Genomic DNA, 21,527 nt, shown 5'->3' on the forward strand with positions numbered 1-21,527 from the left:
TCTCTTCAGGTGGCATATCAAATGTTGTTTGAATGCCCAGTTGTATCTGTCTCCATCACACTCACAAGTAGTACACTCCAAAACTTAATCAGTCACTATGTATCTTTTTCTTGTGGTGCTATTGTTTCTTTTGCTCGTTACTTTAAATAAATGTGTCCATATCCCCGATGACTTTGAACTCTTCTATCAAATCCCCCGATCAATTTCTCTTTTTCACTTAGATTCACTTAGATTACTTACAGTGTGAAAACAGGCCCTTCGGCCCAACAAGTCCACACCGACCCTTCGAAGAGCAACCCACCCAGACCCATTCCCCTACATTTACCCCTTCACCTAACACTATGGGCAATTTAGCATCGCCAATTCACCTAACCTGCACATTTTTGGACTGTGGGAGGAAACCGGAGCATCCGGGTTGCCTTCTATAGAAAGAATGGACTAAGCTTCTTAACAGCATTCAGGTAACCAACGTCCCTCATCCCTGAACTATATTTTGGAAATCTCCTCTGCACATTCTCTAAAGTCTTCCCATCGTAAAAGCGTGATGCCCAAATTTGAATACAATAAACTGGAGTTAGTTGAGACTAAACCAGAATTTCACAATTGGTCTTAATAATTGATTCACTTTTGTACTTCACGTATCTATTGCCTACAATTCCATATGCCCTTCAACCACTTTGGCAACTTGCCTTGCTATTTCCAACCATTTGTGTATATATGTACATAGGATCTCTTCCAGCACCAGTTGCAGAATAATGTTTTCATTATGTTTTGACTTTCTTCCTTCATCCTAGTAAAATGTACCACTTCATAGTTTTCTGCATCCACTTGTTCCCTCTTGAAGTCTACCCTGACACCTCACAATACTTCCAAGTTTTGTGTCATTCACAGATTTGGAAATTGTGTTCTGCAGACTCCCATCTAGGTCATTAATATAGATCAAGAAAATCAGTGATCCTGTATCTACCACTCTTTCTATCCTCCCTTAATATAATTTTTCAGTACAGGTACACAATCCTTTATCCAAAATCATTAGGGCCAGTTGTTTTTTTGGTTTTCAGAATAAATGACATTTTCACAGTGAAGTAAAAAACAATTACCGAACAGCAGACCCATGTGTGACTAGTTCGAGCACTGTAACACAATTGACGCTTGCCAGTGTTGGGCCACACTGCCATGTCACTTATACAGAAAAGACTTCAAGAGAATAGCTTCTGATTTCAGAGCTTTTCAGATTTCAGATAAAGAATTATGTACCTGTACTACTCTGTTTCCTGTCACCCCACACTGCCACCTTCTTTTTTATGCCTTCAGCTTCAACTTTGCTGACAAGTGTATTATCAAACACCTTTTGACAACCAATGACATCACATTATTCTCATTACTCTCATCAACCATTTGTTTCCTAATGAAAAAACTTAGTTAGATTATTTAGAGACTATTAGCCTTTAACAAACCCAAATCGGCTTTCCCTAATTAATCTACGTCGGATTTAGAATTATAAATCTATTGTTTTACATGCAAAGTGACAACCTGATTGCATGAAATATGTTCCCCATTGGTTTACAAGTGGGAGACCACTGTCGTAGACAGTTGGACATCTGAGAATTACAGCTGCCAACACAGGATAAATGGTCCTTGTATGGACTGTTTACACATGTGCAGTATCCTGCTGATGTGCTTGCAACTAAATTTCAATTGGGTGGCACGGTGGCACAGTGGTTAGCACTGCTGCCTCACAGTGCCAGAGACCCAGGTTCAATTCCCGCCTCAGGCAACTGACTGTGTGGAGTTTGCACATTCTCCCCGTGTCTGCGTGGGTTTCCTCCGGGTGCTCCGGTTTCCTCCCACAGTCCAAAAATGTGCAGGTTAGGTGAATTGGCCATGCTAAATTGCCCATAGTGTTAGGTGCAGGGGTAAATGTAGAGGAATGGGTCTAGGTGGGTGCGCTTCGGAGGGTCGGTGTGGACTTGTTGGGCAGAAGGGCCTGTTTCCGCACTAATCTAATCTAATCAATGCCCAGGTCCTACTGGGCATTGTCATTTCAATTTTGATTATGTGGATAACAGCATAGAAACCAGCTGGATGATCTTTGAATCCTGACAGAGAATCACAAACTGGAAGAGGGGTAGGAGAAGGAAGGAGTGAAAAGCACAAGCTGAAAAAACGATTTGGAGATGCCGGTGTTGGATTGGGGTGTACAAACTTAAAAATCACACAACACCAGGTTATAGTCCAACAGGTTTAATTGGAAGCACACTAGCTTTTGGAGTGACACTCCTTCATCAGGTGATAGTGGAGGGCTCGATCGTAACACAGAATTTATAGCAAAGCAAATATTTACAGCGTGATGTAACTGAAATTATACATTGAAAAATTGATTGTCTGTGAAGCCAATCATCTGTTAGAATACAGTGATAGCTTCACTTCTTTCATGTGTAAATCACAAAACCTTTTTTTAAAAGTTGCATTCTCGGGTTAGCTGTTAACAATGGTGATAGCTAGACAATATGTTGAAAGTGTTGGCCCCCTGTGTTCTCTGTCTCTGCCATGATGTTTAGATTGAAGGCATGATGTGGAAGGCATCTTGAAACCTATTGTACAGGGGATCTCCAGCTTCTGTCGTACACTACGGATTTCTTACAGAAACTCAGCACCCATGGACCAGTCGAACCCGGAACATTCCTCGTCACAATGGACGTTTCCGCACTCTACACCAGCATCCCACACAATGATGGCATCGCGGCAACAGCCTCAGTACTCAACACCAACAACTGCCAGTCTCCGAATACCATCCTACAACTCATCCACTTTATCCTCGATCACAACGTCTTCACCTTTGACAACCAGTTCTTCATCCAGACTCACGGAACAGCCATGGGGACCAAATTTGCACCCCAATATGCCAACATTTTTACACACAGGTTCGAACAAGACTTCTTCTCTATGCAGGATCTCCAACCAACATTGTACACCAGGTACATTGACGAAATTTTCTTCCTCTGGACCCATGGCGAGGAGTCACTGATAAAACTACACAGTGACATCAACAAGTTTCATCCCAGCATCAAACTCACCATGGACTACTCTCAACTATCTGTCTCATTCTTGGACACATACGTCTCCATCAAGGATAGACACCTCAGCACCACGGTAAAAACAGTGACTGCAGATGCTGAAAACCAAATACTGGATTAGTGGTGCTGGAAAAGCACAGCAGTTCAGGCAGCATCCAACGAGCAGCAAATTCGACGTTTCGGGCAAAAGCCCTTCAGGAATAAAGGCAGTGAGCCTGAAGCATGGAGAGATAAGCTAGAGGAAGGTGGGGGTGGGGAGAGAGTAGCATAGAGTACAATGGGTGAGTGGAGGAGGAGATGAAGGTGATAGGTCAAGGAGGAGAGGGTGGAGTGGATAGGTGGAAAAGAAGATAGACAGGTCGGACAAGTCCGGACAAGTCAAGGAGACAGTTACTGAGCTGGAAGTTTGAAACTAGGATGAGGTGAGGAAAGGGGAAATGAGGAAGCTGTTGAAGTCCACATTGATGCCCTGGGGTTGAAGTGTTCCGAGGCGGAAGATGAGGCGTTCTTCCTCCAGGCGTCTGGTGGTGAGGGAGCGGCGGTGAAGGAGGTCCAGGACCTCCATGTCCTCGGCAGAGTGGGAGGGGGAGTTGAAATGTTGGGCCACAGGGCGGTTTGGTTGATTGGTGCGGGTGTCTCGGAGATGTTCCCTAAAGCGCTCTGCTAGGAGGCGCCCAGTCTCCCCAATGTAGAGGAGACCACATTGGGAGCAACGGATACAATAAATAATATCGGTGGATGTGCAGGTGAAACTTTGATGGATGTGGAAGGCTCCTTTAGGGCCTTGGATAGAGGTGAGGGAGGAGGTGTGGGCACAGGTTTTACAGTTCCTGCAGTGGCAGGGGAAAGTGCCAGAATGGGAGGGTGGGTCGTAGGGGGGTGTGGTTCTGACCAGGTAGTCACGGAGGGAACGGTCTTTGCGGAAGGCGGAAAGGGGTGGGGAGGGAAATATATCCCTGGTGGTGGGGTCTTTTTGGAGGTGGCGGAAATGTCGGTGGATGATTTGGTTGATGCGAAGGTTTGTAGGGTGGAAGGTGAGCACCAGGGGCGTTCTGTCCTTGTTACGGTTGGAGGGGTGGGGTCTGAGGGCGGAGGTGCGGGATGTGGACGAGATGCGTTGGAGGGCATCTTTAACCACGTGGGAAGGGAAATTGCGGTCTCTAAAGAAGGAGGCCATCTGGTGTGTCCTATGGCGGAACTGGTCCTCCTGGGAGCAGATACGGCGGAGGCGGAGAAATTGGGAATACGGGATGGCATTTTTGCAAGAGATAGGGTGGGAAGAGGTGTAATCCAGGTAGCTATGGGAGACGGTTGGTTTGTAAAAAATGTCAGTGTCAAGTCGGTCGTCACTGATGGAGATGGAGAGGTCCAGGAAGGGGAGCGAAGTGTCAGAGATAGTCCAGGTAAATTTAAGGTCAGAGTGGAATGTGTTGGTGAAGTTGATGAATTGCTCAACCTCCTCGCGGGAGCACGAGGTGGCGCCAATGCAGTCATCAATGTAGCGGAGGAAGAGGTGGGGAGTGGTGCCGGTGTAATTACGGAAGACCAACTGTTCTACATAGCCAACAAAGAGACAGGCATAGCTGGGGCCCATACGTGTGCCCATGGCTACGCCTTTGGTCTGGAGGAAGTGGGAAGATTCAAAGGAGAAATTGTTAAGGGTGAGGACCAGTTCGGCCAAACGAATGAGAGTGTCAGTGGAAGGGTACTGTTGGGGATGTCTGGAGAGGAAAAAACGGAGGGCTTGGAGGCCCTGGTCATGGCGAATGGAGGTGTAGAGGGATTAGATATCCATGGTGAAGATAAGGCGTTGGGGGCCGGGGAAACGGAAGTCCTGGAGGAGGTGGAGGGCGTGGGTGGTGTCTCGAACATATGTGGGGAGTTCCTGGGCTAGGGGGGATAGGACAGTGTCAAGGTAGGTAGAGATGAGTTCAGTGGGGCAGGAGCATGCTGAGACAATGGGTCGGCCAGGGTGGTCAGGCTTGTGGATCTTGGGAAGGAGGTAGGCACAGACAACCTCACAATGCTACACTTCTCCAGCTTCCACCCAAAACATATTAAAACAGCCATTCCCTATGGACAAGCCCTACGCATACACCGGATCTGCTCAGATGAGGAGGAATGTGACGGACACCTGGAAGTACTCAAGGATGCCCTCACAAGAACGGGATACGATGCTCAACTCATCGACCGCCAGTTCCGACGTGCCACAGCAAGGAACCGTAATGACCTCCTCAGGAGACAGGCACGTGCTGCAACTGACAGGGTACCCTTCCTTATTCAGTACTTCCCAGGACCTGAAAAATTACACCATATTCTTCGTGACCTGCAACACATTATCAATAAGGATGAGCACCTCACCAAGACCTTCCCCACACCTCCACTACTTGCCTTTAAACAACTGCCAAACCTCAAACAGATCATTGTTCGTTGCAAACTGCCCAGCTCTCAGGACAACTCCATAAACCCTGTCACGGTGGGCGCTGCAAGACGTGTCAGATTGTGGACATAGATACCACTATTACGCGTGGGAACACCTCCCACCTTGTATATGGCAGGTACTCATGTGACTCAGCCAACGTTGTCTATCTTATACGTTGCAGGCAAGGATGCCTGGAGGCATGGTACATTGGGGAAACCGAGCAAAGGCTACGACAACGGATGAATGGGCACCGCACAACAATCAACAGACAGGAGGGTTCCCTCCCAGTTGGGGAACACTTCAGTGGTCCAGGACATTCAGCCTTGGACCTTCGGGTGACCATCCTCCAAGATGGACTTCGGGACAGGCAGCAGAGGAAAGTGGCCGAGCAGAGGCTGATAGCATAGGGAGGGCCTCAACCGGGACCTTTGGGTTCGTGTCACATTACAGGTGATCACCATTGCACTACACGTACGCACAGATATTCCTACACACACCCACTCTTACATACACACGGACACAGGTACACACAGACACCCACACACCCCCTTATAGACACACACACTCCCACACTTACACATGCACCCCCTCACAGACTTAAGACACTCTGCACTCACTACGCACGCACGCGCACACACACAAACACTCTTTCTCACACTCACTACCCTCACCCCAGACAGACAAAGACCCACATACACACATATATTTTGTGGGGTGAATTTGTACATGCAGAGTTACATTGTACTTTGCTCAAAAACTGCATGCATTCATGTAGAATTCTGAGCTCAAAAACTGCGTGAATTTATGTAAAACTCTGTTATCTCACTTTTTAGATTAGAATCAATCTAAACATCATGGCATAGACAGAGAACACAGGGGGCCAACACCTTCAACATATTGTCTAGCTATCACCATTGTTAATAGCTAACCCGAGAATGCTACTTTTAAAAAAAGGTTTTGTGATTTACACATGAAAGAAGTCAAACTATCACTGTATTCTAATAGATGAAAGGCTTAATAGACAATCAATTTTTCAACGTATAATTTCAGTTACATCACACTGTAAATTTTTGCTATAAATTCTGCGTTACGATCAAGCCCTCCACTATCACCTGATGAAGGAGCGTCGCTCCGAAAGCTAGTGTGCTTCCAATTAAAACTGTTGGACTATAACCTGGTGTTGTGTGATTTTTAAAGCTAAAAAATGGGAGGTATAGCATCAAAAAATGGAAAGGGAGAAAATACAAAAACCAGCACAAAGAGGAAAGGAGAGAGAAACATAATGAAGGAACAGAGGAAGAGAAGGAAGTATAAAATAGGGAGAGCAAGAAAGACTAACAAACTGGGGAGGAAAAGAGTGAGCAATGTAAACTCAGAGAGCAAGAGAAAGAGAAACACAGAGTTTAGAGTAAGATAGAATTCATGTCAGCTTGTGATTTACGCTGCTATATAATATATTTTGTGCTGAAAGTCAGGCAGCTTTGATGCTTCTTCCTGAAGGCTGAACTTCATTTTCATCAAGCTGATCTTCAATGGTAAGTTTGGAAATAAGTATTTATTAACCCAGAATTGCTTTGGTTTTATTATTTTTAGAGCTTGCTATGCATTGTAAACTTCTATTCTAAGTTTCAAAATGGAACGAAAACTTTAGCTGAAGATACTATAGCTGAATGTTGTCTTTGTGGAATCTTTTCTATTGAGGAATATGCTGAAAAGGGCATGGGGATTAAAATGTGCAATTAACACATGCCTGTTCATTGTGCAACTGGCAGCCTGCAATCTTTGTTCCTTTTGTTAATTTAAATGATAATGGCATGCAGCTCAGGACAAAGTGTGGTCTTCTGTGGGGAGATACATTTTGGTGGCTACAGATGCTAGAAATATCTGTGAAAGAGTATTTGAGCCAGAAGAACAATGAAAATGGCTCATCTGAGCAAAGAGCATGGTCCAAGGTTCTCTATAGCTTTGAAGTTCAGCAAGAGAAGAGATGTTCTTTTCCTATTGTGGGCCCGCTGAACAGAAATTGAGATGATAGTTAGAACAGATAACCATTATTGTCAATACAAACAAGTCTCAAGCAAGTTTCATTAATTACACAAGTCAAAGACTGCATCTTCAAATGCTATATCGTTACAAATCAATCACTAGTCTCACACAATGCTCTTCCATTCACCTACTCAAACAAAAATCATGGCGAGAATTCATAACCTCCCCGTGACCTGACACATGCCCCATGCTAATATACTACCTCCAAAACCATGTGTTTTTATCACATAAAGTAGTCTAATTTGCAGTACCTTATCAAACACCTTCTGAAGATCTGAATTATTAGATTCACTGCTTCCCCTTTATCTATCCTGAGAGTTACCTCATCAAATAATTATAGTAACCATACCAGCCATGATTTCCCCTTCATGAAGCCAGGCTGACTCTGCTTAATCATATGATGTATTTCTAAATACTTTGTTATTCTGTCCTTTATAATAGTCTAATAATTTCCCAACAACAGATATTAGACTAACTGACCTATAGTTACCTATTCTTTAACTGCTTCCATTTTTAAATAAATCTGCCCATTGGCAGATCTCCAATCCTCTGGAACTTTTCCAGGATCTAAGGATTCCTGGAAAATTACTATCAGTGCATCCACCATCTCTGTAGCTACATCCTTTAAAATCCTAGGATGCATTTCATCAGATCTATGGGACTTACCAGTCTTTAGCCTATTAGTTTCCTTAGTACCTTTTCTCTTATGATAGTTTGTATATTTATTTCTTCTCCCCCTTCTCCCTTTTACTATCCTTGATTCCCCATTATTATTTCCCCAGCCTCATTCTCTAAGGGGCTATACTTGCTTTGGATTCTCTCTTCCTTTATATATATTTACGGAAGCTCTTGCTATCCATTTTAATATTGTTTCTAAGTTTACCCTCAAAGTTTATTTTCTCCCTCTTGTCTTTTGGTTATTGTTTGTTGATTTTTTAAAAACATTCCCAATTTTCTGGCTTACCACTAGAATTTTCCACATCATAAGTCTTTTTTCTTTCAATCTGATGCTATCCATAACTTCTCTGGTTAAGCATGGTTGGCTGATCTTCCTCCTAGAATCCTTCATCCTCACTGGTCTATGTCTTTGCTGTAGGCAGTGGACTATTTTCTTAAATGTCTGCAATTTTTCCTCAGCTATCTTTGCTGCAAAACCCAATGCCCAGTCCACTGGATTTTTTTTAATCCATGTTAGGACCGAGGCTGTAATGAAGTCAGGATCTAAGTGGCCCTTGCAGAAACCAAGCCGAACATCTGTGAGCAAGTTATTCATTTGAAAGTGCTACTTGATAGCACTGTGAATGACTCCTTCCATCACCTTGCTGATGAACAAGACTAGAATGATAATGCAGTAAATGGTGGGTTGAATTTGTAATGCTTTTTAGGCATATGGCATGACTGAGCAATTTTCCACATTGTTGGGTAAGTGCCAGTGTAGATGGCAACTTACCACCATCCTCCAGGGCAATTTGGGATTGTTAATAAGTGCTGGAACAGCCAGCAACATCAATATTTCATGGAAGAACAAAAAAAAATCCCTTTTGCAGAAGCGTTGAGTCTGCCTTATTGTGTTATGATATTCCAAATGTCCTGTTGGTACTTCCTTAATAATAGATTTGTACTTTCCTGTGATGATACTACGACATTAAGAGGTGTATTTGTTTCCTTTTTTTTAATGAAGAAAGGTTGAGACAGAGGTACCGAGTGAACATTCCAATCTGATAAAATAAGTAGCTTGTAAGGCCTCGGCTTTTTTAAAACTTGGAACAACAGAAGCAACGTGAAAAGGTGGGATCAAGCTCCCATAGAACAAGGATTTTAATTTAACTTTCATTACGTGCTGGGGTCTGAAAGGATATGGAAGCTAGTATTCTTCTCTGCCACAGTTAAAAGTTTGGGTTCTCTTTCTGCTGTTAGAATTGCATGTGAGACATTTACTGAATATGCCTTTGCCAAGGGTGTGTTTATGGGATGTTACTCTATTGGAACAGTTGCTATTTAGTAATTAAATAATATATTACTCTGATAAGGTTTCCAGTGGAGTTGTTATTGTAATTCTTCTTTATTTCATTTGTATTGTAACTATAGTGCACAAATAGTGTGTTTTGCTTCAAGCCTGGTAGTTTGACCAATCAAATTGCATATGGAACACGATGCCTTACACTTGCCTTTAACCATAAGGAAAAGTTGGGGTCTAGACTATCTTTTTAATATATTTTGAGGTGGTTTTGTCTGGTCTATAACATTTCCTGATGAACGGTGTTAGACTAAGTTATAGTTTCCTGTTTCATAGTGCTGTTTTATTGGCAATATTTGGGGCCTTTCTGGAATCTAGAGAATTGGAGGTCTCATATTAGAGTACATTCTATCTGTAATTATCTGTACTCACTGTTGTTAGTGACTGCATTGTAATACAAGCTAAAGAAACTACTTTATTTTGAAAAACTGCTCCCCTTATCTTCTGAAACTCCATCTTCCCAGTTTATGATTTGGAGGTGCCGGTGTTGAACTGGGGTGTACAAAGTTAATAAATTACACAACACAGGTTATAGTCCAACAGGTTTATTTGGAAACACTAGCTTTCGGAGCACTATTCCTTCATCAGGTGGTTGTGGAATATAAGATCGTAGGACACAGAATTTATAGCAAAAGTTTACAATGTGGTATAACTGAAATTATGTATTGTAAAAGACCTGAATTGTTTGTTAAGTCTCTCATCTTTTAGATTTAGCATTTTGGTTCCAGTTCTTTCACATGTAAATCCTAGAACTTTCTTAAAGTTACATTCTCAAGTGAATATTAACAATAGGTGCCATGTTGGCCCAGATAATGCATTGAAGGTGTGAAGTGCCTTACGTGAGGCTGTCTGTGTGCCAGTGTTCAGACTGATTCTAATCTAAAAAAGGGATTTACAGATTCTTACATGGATTCATGTAGTTTTACAACAAAATAAAATGTAATTCTGCAAATACAAATTCACCCCACGAACTGAGATGTGTATGTATGCATGTGGGTGTGTTTGTATGAGGGGGTATGAGTGTCTGTGAGAGAGTGTGTGTATGTACGAGTTTGAGTGTACAGAGGAACCTTGATTATCCGAATGAGATGTGCAAGCACTATTTCATTCAGACAATTGATTGTTCGGTTAATCGATTCAATGCTTTCCTCTGGGGCTCAGGAGTTTTAGTTAAGTCTACTCCCTGTTCAGGAGACTGCAGCACACTATGCGTGAGGCCCCGCCCCCTCCCCCAACCCCGTCTGCTCCCAATCCCGTCCGCTCCCAATCCTGTCCAACACTGCGCCTGTCCCCCGCCCGCCCCCAAAATCCCATCCAACACTACCACCCCCCCACCCCAATGCCTCCCTCTGCCTGCTCCTAATGTCTCCCTCTGCCAGACCCCAAGACCTCTCTCCGCCTGCCCCCAATACCTCCCTCTGTCTGCCCCAATACCTCCCTCCGCCAGACCCCAATACCTACCTCCGCCAGACCCCAATACCTCCCTCCACTCACTCCCAATACCTTCCTCTGCCCAACCCCTAATACCTCCGTCGGCCCGCCCCCTCCCCACCCTCCCATGTATGAGAGAGGGTCTGCAAGAGTGTATAGGTCTATAGGAGTGTGTGTGTGTCAGCATGTCTATCTGTAAGTGTGTGTCAGCATGTCTATCTGTAAGTGTGTGTCTGTCTGTGAGTGTGAGTGTAAACGGGTACAAGTCTGTGAAAGGGTGCGTGTGTGAGTGTGGAAGTGTGTGTGTGAGCGGATGAGAGAGAGCTTGTGTATGAAAGAGGGTCTGTATCTGTGTGTGTGGGTGTAGGGCAGTGGAGTCACTTGTAGTGTGACATGAACCCAAGGTCCCGGTGGAGGCCATCCCCATGGGTACCGAACTTTGCTACCAGCCTCTGCTCGCTCACACACACACACACACACACACACACACACACACACACACACACACACAAACACACACCCTCTTTCATACACAAGCTCTCTCTCATCCACTCACTCACACACGCACCCTCTCACAGACTTGTACCCGTTTACACTCACACACATACACATTCACACACACTCTCACAGACACTTATACCCCGCACGTGCGTTTACTTGCACGCACACATCTAAGTTTGTGGGGTGAATTTGTACTTGTAGAATTACATTATATTTTGCTGAAAAACTGCATGAATCCATGTAAGATTCTGTAAATGCTTTTTAACGAATGGAATCAGTCTGAACATTGGGGCACAGACAGCCTCACACAGGGCACCTCACACCTTCAATGCATTATCAAGGCCAACGTGGCACCTATTGTTAAAGTTCACTTGAGAATGTAACTTCATGAAAGTTCTGGGATGTATGTTTGAAAGAACTGAAACCAACATGCCCATTTCAAAAGATGAGAGACTTAACAAATAATCCAGGTCTTTTTCCATATACAATTTCAGTTACATCACATTGTAAACTTTTGCTATAAATTCTGTGTCCTACGATCTTGTACTCAACAACTACCTGTTGAAGGAGCAGCACTCTGAAAGCTAGTGCTTCCAAATAACCTGGTGTTGTGTGATTTTTAACTTTGTACACCCCCATCCAACATCGGCATCTCCAAATAATGATTACCATCGACACCACTAACTGCCAGCTCAAAGTAGATAAGATCTCCAAGAAGATCATGCATATCAACACATACATCAAGTTTCTACAGAAATGCAGGAAAGATCCCAAAAGGATTTTGGATCACGAACCCACTCAAGTCAACCTAAAACACAGACTACACAGAGAGACTTTGCCACTGCACCTCGTGCAAACTCTTCAATCATCTTGTGCACCAACTCTACAGCAGACGCCACAACCTTGAAATTAAGATGAAGTCCACATCTCAGCCTGCACTCAGGATGCAGCAGTACAGTTATGGTACATTGCCAAACTGGTATGCTGACAAAACTACACTATGTACATGCACATAAAGAACAAGAAACTGGAGAAACAGCATCACCACCAACAGTAGCCAAGCCCACCCAGGAACCACAGTGCATAGTGTTATCACTACAGGGAAGTTGATTGTCAACTTGTCGGACCACACCCTTCAACCGGACGAGATTGAAGCTCTTAGCATGGATCTCAATTTCTGACCCACCATCAAAACATATTAAAATAGCCATCCCCTACGGATAAGCCCAATGCATCCACAGGATCTGTTCAGATGAGGAGGAACATGATGGGCATTTGGAAGTACTCAAGAATGCCTTCATAAGAACGGGGTCCAATGCTCAACTCATCGATCGCCAGTTCCGACGTGCCGCAGCGAGAAACCGTAATGACTTCCTCAGGAGACAGACACGAGCTGCAAATGACAGGGTACCTTTCATTTTCCAGTACTTCCCAGAGGCCAAAGAACTATGCCATGTTCTTCACAGCCTGCAAAACATTATCAATGAGGATGAGCACCTCGCCAAGACCTCCCCCACGCCTCCACTTCTCACCTTTAAACAGCCACCAAATCTCAAACTGATCATTGTTCTCAGCAAACTGCCCAGCCTGTCAGGACAACACCGTACAACCTTGTCATAGTGGACACTGAAAGACATGTCAGAGTGTCAACACGGATATCACCATTACACGTGGGGACACCACCCACCATGTACATGGCAGGTACTCATGTGACTCAGCCAACGTTGTCTATCTCGTACGCTGTAGACAAGGATGCCCTGAGGCATGGTACATTGGTACGACTGAGCAGAGGCTGCGCACAACAATCAACAAACAGGAATGTTCCCTCCCAGTCAGAGAACACTTCAGCGGTCCAGGACATTCGACCTCCTACCTTTGGGTGACCATCCTCCAAGGCAGACTTTGGGACAGGCAACAATGCAAAGTGACCGAGCACGGGCTGATAGCCAAGTTCAGTATCCGGGGATGGCCTCAACCTTGGGTTGGGGGTCATTGGGTTCATGTCACACTACAGGTGACCCCACTGCACTACACACACACACTCTCTCTCTCACACACTCTCTCTCTCTCTCTCTCCATACACTCACGCAGACCCTCTCTTATACACAAGCTCTCTCTCATACGCTCACACATACACTGTCACACTCTCTCACAGACTTGTACCCTTTTACACTCACACACAAAAGCATACTCTGTCACAGACACCTATACCACCCCCCTCACCCCCCCCCCACCCCGCAACACACACACACACACACACATATCTCAGTTTGTGGGGTGAATTTGTACTTGCAGAATTATATTTTAGTTTGCTGAAAAACTGCATGAATCCATGTAAAATTCTGTAGATCCCCTTTTTTAGATTAGAATCAATCTGAACATTGGGGCACAGACATCCTCACACAGGGCACCTCACACCTTCCATGCATTATCTGGGCCAACAAGGCACCTATTGTTAAAGTTCACTTGAGAATGTAACATTAAGAAAGTTCTGGGATTTACATATGAAAGAACGGAAGCCAACATGCTCATTCTAAAAGATGAAAGAATTAACAAACAATTCAGGTCTATTACTATATCTAATTTCAGTTACATCACACTGTAAAGATTTGCTGTAAATACTGTGTCCTATGATCTTATACTCTACAACCACCTGATGAAGGAGCAGCGCTCAAAAAGCTAGTGCTTCCAAATAAATTGGAATATAACCTGGTGTTGTGTGATTTTTAACTTTCCCAGTTTATAGTACTATGTTTCTTATCATACTTATTCTACTTTCCACCTAAAATGCTTCTTCTGAACCTTTTCCCATATATGTTCCATGTATCTTCCTGAAGTAGCATTGCTCTTACCAAACGTATTATGCATAAATGCTATGCAAAACAATGTTGAATGTCAAAGCAATCCCAGTTACAGTGAAGAGCAGTAAAAGCACTGATTGTTTTCTCAATAGTTTTTTATTTGAAACACAAATCATGTAATTTCTGTAAATGCATTTCTCTATGCAGGTATCTACAGGTGCCTACAAGCGTCAGATACATGAGGTTCCATCAGGCAAGCAACTATCTGACCAGGCATCGATTGAGAAAATCACATGGGCATCATGGACAAGGTTGGTGGAAGTTATTAAGAGAATTGATATAATTTTTCCAATGTAGTAATTAAGTTCTCATTCTTGCTTAGATCCCTCTGTGGCAACCACATTCTCTATCTTTATCTTCGCAATTACTTCCAACCCTACAGGCCCCACTCCTTTCCCTGCCCTGACCTCTGGTTAATCTCTTCTCCTTTTATGCCATTATTAGATTAAATGCAACCTTCCATCTAGACCTAATAATCTGAAATTAACTGAGTAAATCTTTTCACAATTACACTTTCATCTCCCTCTTTAAGATTGTACTTAAAACTATGTTTCTGTGATCAGAGTTTTGGTAACTCTACCTTTTAATTTTTGGCTTAAACTTCAGTTTTCCATCTGGTTGTGTAAAGAGCCAAAAGACATTTTCCTCCAAAGTTGAGTAAACACAAGTTGTTGTTTTTTAACAAGCTTGTCAACTAAGATATTTGTGGAGCATTCCAATAATTTAATGACCAAGTTACATACAACTGAAGTGATTACAGATCAATTTCTGGTTGCCACTAAACTGAAACATATATGGTATGTTCTGTTTATGTGGAATGATTTATGATAATTCATCTTGGTCTAGATGAGCTAAGCAGCAGCAATGATTGCTGATGCACTCATAGTTTTTCAAAACTCAACAGTGCTACACATTTTTACTGTAGCCTTCCAAAGCTTTTTCATAAAAATGTGCAGTACAGCTTTCATTGGAGAGTTCTGTTGGAGCACTCTTTTTATGATTCTAGCTATCATATGGTAAGTTTAAATGTCCAGTCTTAGAATGTTAGTGAATGGATGAGTGATTGTGTGAGTGGATGGACGGGTGAATAAGTGAATGGGTGGTGGGAAGAGCGTAGATGGATGATGTGGGCAATTGAGCAAGTGGCTGATGTGAACTAGTGGACAAATGGGTGAGGAAGTAGGTGGTTGAGGTACGTAAGGTTAGTAAGTGAGTGAGAAATGTATGAGATGCATACATGAGTGAGGATAATAGGGTGGGTAGAGGGTAGGAGGATGGCTGGGTATTTGGCCTTGTGGTGCACTCAGGTTAGGTCAGGTCAGGGGTGGTCAAGTGAGGTGGTGTTTTGTTGCAGAGTATTTGGGTTGGCAATGTAGTCAGATTGTTGAAAAAGAAATTAGAATGGGACAGGAGATCAGTTGGATGGTCAGAGTATTTGGGAGATAGTCAAATCTGGTGGGGAAGTTGTTGAGTGTTCAGGGTGTAGTCAAATTGGGGATGATAAGTCAGGTTAGAGTGTAGTTGCGGTCAGTAGAAAGTCAGAGATTGGGGACGATGTGATTTGCAGGGACTGACTAGGTTTTAACATTTTCTGTTATCCAAGTAACAACTATGGAACTGTCAGAAGTCTCCAACACTATTTCAGTGAGACATACATTAGCAGAGAGTGTCATGACCTTCATGCATTATTGTCTCCCACCCTTGTTTATTGAGTTTCTCCCAAGACAACTATAGTCCCCTGTGCATCCCAACATGCTGCCTCCAATCCCCACAGTTTACCTCTCCAACTTCCCTGCCATGCTAACGGACCTTGATAAGCCCCTTTATTTTCAGTGAACAGGCCCCCAGCACTGACCATGGTCCACCCTTACTGCTTTGCAATGAGAGCCCCAACTGATGATTGACCTTACCCCCCCAGAACTATCTCTGTGCAATTCCCTGACTAGCCAATTGCTAATCTCTGGACTGGTTGCAACGGAGCTGCAGGACCAGCCCTGACTGCCCCAAGTGGCTGACTGTGTCTAAACCCATGGACTGAAATCCGACACTGCGTTTAGCTGACAAAAGACTACCTTGAATTTACTCAGAACTGCTCCCCTTAGACTTTGAGACATGGCTATTTGATTGAAGCACAATTTAGTGTGTTTGCTGCCTATGTTGCTGGCACATGCAGTAGATGTGATATAATGTTATATGATGCCATATCATGACAACCATGTACTAAAAGGCAAAGCAAAACAGAAGTACGTGAGGCAAGGCAGAGATGCTGTAAGCATCCATGTAGGCACAAAGTAAGCAACTGTTAAGAAAGCAAGTGAAGAGTCCTGAGGTGCTGTCTGCTGTAATGCATGAAATGGGTACGTGTCCCTGCCGAGCAGCAGAATTACAATGCAAGGCAGCAGTGCACTCCAAAGTACAGTATTGAAGTGAATAACTGTATTCTAAATGAGTTGGAGATGTGCATGATGATATGGTGAGGCTAGTGTGCATCTGAGTCAACTTCCGTGAAATGATTGCAGGCATTCAATATCCATGGAGCGTGTCCCTGAGATATTGGGGACAGCTGGCCACGATGGAGGCCCTAAGGAGCAAGTGTGATCAGCATCCTCCTGGTACGCACTCTTACTTTCATGTTAGGAATCGTCTTTATCTAGTTTCTCTCACTGCGTGGGGCAAACTGCATATAAATTGGGGAAGAATAGGGAATAATGGGATGTTAATGCATGAAAGTAGGCCTTTCGACACTCACTAGCAAAGTCTCATCCTTCCGTTCAAACTTTGGTTGCAAAATCTAAGTTTTTTTTTACATTGAAAATCTAATTTTTTCAATCTTGCCTTATTTTCATTCCTGATGAAGGGCTTATTCCTTCCTATAGGAGGGAAACCAGAATTGCACACAATGTTCCAAAAGTGGCCTAACCAATGTCCTGTACAGCCGCAACATGACCTCACAACGTCTATACTCAATGCTTTGACCAATAAAGGAAAGTATACCAAACGCTGCCTTCACTATCTTATCTACTTACAACACCACTTTGTAGGAACAATGAACCTGCATTCCAAGGTTGCTTTCTTGAGCAATACTCCCCAGGCCCTTACCATTAAGTATATCAGTCTTACCCTGATTTGCCTTTCCAAAATTGTGGGAAAGAAATGAGGCAAATGTAGTTTCAATATCAAGTAAGAACAGCATCAAAAACAGTTGTAATGCTCATCAAATGATAATCTGACATTTAGGTAGCTAAACTAATCTGGTCAGGTAAGTGATGGAACCACACTGGCTGTCAAAGTTTACTTTTCATTTGTATGCTGTATGAACTAAAGCTTCGTTCAATATATGCTTAGAGCAACAATACAAGTAACTTATATATTTTGAGTGATACTGAATACTTTCTTCTAACAAGCAATTCTTTCTCACAGTAGATGTTATTTGGAAATACAATTATGAAAATGGGGTAAAATGCTTTCCACAATGATCTCGGCTTCAGTTAAGTGCCCTGTTCAGAACTTTGCTAAAAAGCAGTTATCTTCCTTTTGCACTAATAGTGTGATGTTGCAAGTACAACAATGTATGCACAGATAGATCACAGTGGCTATTTTTAAGAAAGCAAGTCCTGAGATGCTGTCTGCTGCAATGCATCAAATGGGTACGTGTCCCTGCCGAGCAGCAGAATTACAATGCAAGGCAGCAGTGCAGTCCAAAGTACAGAATTGAAGTGAATAACTGTATTCTAAGTGAGTTGGAGATGTGCATGATGATGTGGTGAGGCTAGTGTGCATCATTTAGGGATTATTATTGGGAACACACACTATTTTAACATGAATTCGCAGAATAAAGTACACATTAATTAGCAGTCAAATGATCCTTCAGACTAAAAGGTAAATTTCACTTTTAAAACATGAGCACAACAAAACTGCATTTTGTGCAACAAGTATTTGCATCATTTCCTGCACGGATATGACAACACTACATAACTACACAGTTCCACAATATGGTCTTTCTCATTCACACAGGATAGGTCAGTTGTCCTGCTTAACAACAGCTTTCACCTTTGATTTTCACTGGTATGATTATCATCAGCAATGCACATTTCTCTGAGCTCTCTCAGGTCACAACAATCTCTGATTGTGTAACTTTCCAGAGTTACTTTTCAACTGACCAACCAATAACACCACAGTTTATGTTTGGCCACTGGAAACTACTCAACCGTTTACTGTATGTAAGCTTTTTGCAAGGCTTCTCATGTTTCACATGTTTTTAGCCAGATTTTACATCACTTTCAAGAACTCCTGTCTCCGTTTCTGCCAAAGTAGAAACCTCACTTATTAACTTGTTGCTTGTCATAAGAATTCTCTTCGATTTGTGTCTGCACCTGAGTCTTCACTCACCAGCTCCTCTACTTGTCGCTTTCTTTTATCTTTGGTCACTTAACTTCCTTCCTTTTGCCTTCACTTAAAAGGGTGTTCAGGTCATATGAACCATTCTTTCTTTTTATCTAAGAAAATTACATTTATCTCTTCACACATGATGCAAACTCTTAAAAATCCTTTTCAAATGTTATTTTAAAAAGTACGTATTCTAGAGACATTTTGAAGAAATTAGAGTTTCCTGCTTCTGGGTCAAACATCATAACATTTTGAATGTATGTTTTTAGCAATTACAATATCCCAAGATCCTTTGTAACTTCTTTCCCAAAGAAAGGACTTGAGAAGAGTTATGGTCGAATAACAAGTTTTAAGACAAGTTTTTTTTAGGAAGTTTGGTAAAAACAATGACTGCAGATGCTGGAAACCAGATTCTGGATTAGTGGTGCTGGAAAAGCACAGCAGTTCAGGCAGCATCCAAGTAGCTTCGAAATCAACGTTTCGGGCAAAAGCCCTTCATCAAGCTAAAGTGCAAATATGCTACAATTGATATTGTTTCTTCACATCCTTTGAATATTAAACAGCTAATTAGCCTCTGTCAAAAGTTGTAATGCACCTCATAAACATTATATTGAGAAATTTTAGGGCTTGAAATTGGACAGCTCTGTTTATTGGGCACCAAAGGTTTCAATTCTCAATTAGAATTGAAAATTTGGCTTACTCACCTTGTCTGCATGACTGCATCATTGCCTTAAATGTCTTCTACACCAAGCTGCCTATGGTCTCTGTGCTGTGGAGAGGTGACAGACAGTAGGAGGCCTTCAGGACCAACCTGAGAATTAGCAAGAGACCAGAAAGGTCAGTCCTGGAGTCTAGATCAGAAGGGTGGGCATTCATGCCGCAATTATTCTAACAGCTTCACAGGGACAGAACTGTAGATCCTAAGCCCCACATATGAGAACATTGAACCTAATGGCATATTTGTTCCATATGTTAGCTCTCAATTCCCAGCATACCAGATGCTGACATCTGGTATATTGAGAAACCTGCTGCCATTGGCATGATCCTAAAATCCCCACTCCAACCCTCCTCCCATATCAGTTGTCCCAACACGGAGTAAACCCCTCTGCTAATTTAAACCCGACACACAGAGAAGCTCACCTCACACCGTAATCTGTTAAATTTTGAGGCAAAGAACCACCCCAAATCTCATTATTTAAAGTAAAAGCTAACAATTTTATTCTTTAAGTCCAAAAGAGAACATTAAACAACTATTTACAACTCCTTTCTCTTAAACCGTTCTTTTACCTCCCACTCTGCGGTCCAATTGAAAAAAACCCAATTAAGATTTTTTTTTAAATAATCATATTTCAAAACCAGTCAGCTGTGTCAATTCCCCTTTGTAGATTTTTCGCTGTATTTTCCTGGGTTGTCTCTTCTTTGGTCTTCTGCTGCACAACTTTTCTTATGGACAGGTACTTTTCAGAGAACGATTCTGCTAGCAGTCTATACATGGAGTCACAGAGTTATAGAGATGTACAGCACGGAAACAGACCCTTCGGTCCAACTCGTCCATGCCAACCAGATATCCCAACCTAATCTAGTCCCACCTGCCAGCACCCTGCCCATATTCCTCCAAACCCTTCCTATTCATATACCCTCCAGATGCCTTTTAGCTGTTGCAATTGTACCAGCCTCTCCCACTTCCTCTGGCAGTTCATTCCAGACACATACCACCCTCTGCTTGAAAATGTTGCCCCTTTTATATCTCTCTTATATCTTTCCCCTCTCACCCTAAACCTATGTCCTCTAGTCCTGGACTCTCCTACCCCATGGAAAAGACTTTGTCTATTTACTCCATCCATTCCCTTCATGATTTGTTGGTGTTCTTAACAGTTCTCCCTAACTGTTCCAAATGTCAGATTTTATACCCCAAAACGTTCAGATCATTCATTGGTTTGATGTCATCCCAAACAGTAAAATTCAAATTTGATTGGATTTTGGTATCTGGGGCATAATTTAAATTGATTGGCCGCATTTGAATTTGTTTTTGTACCATGACAACACAGTCCAACAAGTCCACACTGACCCTCCAAAGAGTAACCCATACAGACCCATTCCTCTACCCTATATTTACCCCTAACTAATGCACCTAACACTATGGGCAATTTAGCATGGCCAATTCACCTGACCTGCACATCTTTGGATTGTGGGAGGAAACCGGAGCACCCAGAGGAAACCCATGCAGATACTGGGAGAATGTGCAAACTCCACACAGACAGGAATCAAACCCGGGTGCCTGAGTGTCTAAAGTGTGAACTTTTAAAACGTGTGTTGGCTGTAACACGATTACATTGCCAATGTTTTAAGCACTGGTTGCTAAAGCGCAATTTTTCTATAATGCAGCATTGCACAAGAATGCAACCATCATTATAGAAGAACTACCTATACTGCATCTGATTTGGAGGTAAGCATAGATTTGGGATCTTGTGAGATTTAGGATATGTGGTCTGGAGCAAATATAGGAATTTTTTATTGCAGAAGACTTAAATGAGGACATCAATAGGGTGGCAAATAGAGTATTTATGGGCATTTATACAAGAAGCCGGAGTATATTGAGTTGCCTGCCGGACAGTGAGGTGTTACTGCAAGGAACAACATCAACTTCTACAACTTCTAAACATTGCCTTCTTTGATTTTACAAAGTCCTTTGACTCTGTCAACTATGAAGGATTGTGGCATGTCCTCCTTAAATTCAGCTGCCCACAGAAATTTGTCACCATTTTCTGCCAGCTTCATGATAACAT

At 42.7% G+C, this 21,527-nt stretch overlaps 1 protein-coding gene across 3 annotated transcripts in view; it reads left to right on the forward strand.

Annotated features, from left to right (window-relative positions):
* LOC140483036 (echinoderm microtubule-associated protein-like 6) overlaps nt 1-21,527 on the forward strand; it is a 544,931-nt gene that overhangs the window by 512,922 nt on the left and 10,482 nt on the right. For all 3 annotated transcript variants that reach the window (XM_072580923.1, XM_072580924.1, XM_072580925.1), the window contains one exon: nt 14,503-14,606. In XM_072580923.1, the coding sequence (XP_072437024.1) occupies nt 14,503-14,606 (104 nt within the window). The remainder of the gene's footprint in view (nt 1-14,502; nt 14,607-21,527) is intronic.

The sequence above is a fragment of the Chiloscyllium punctatum genome, chromosome 11 (genome assembly GCF_047496795.1).
Source record: "Chiloscyllium punctatum isolate Juve2018m chromosome 11, sChiPun1.3, whole genome shotgun sequence".
Classification (NCBI taxonomy): Eukaryota; Metazoa; Chordata; class Chondrichthyes; order Orectolobiformes; family Hemiscylliidae; genus Chiloscyllium; species Chiloscyllium punctatum.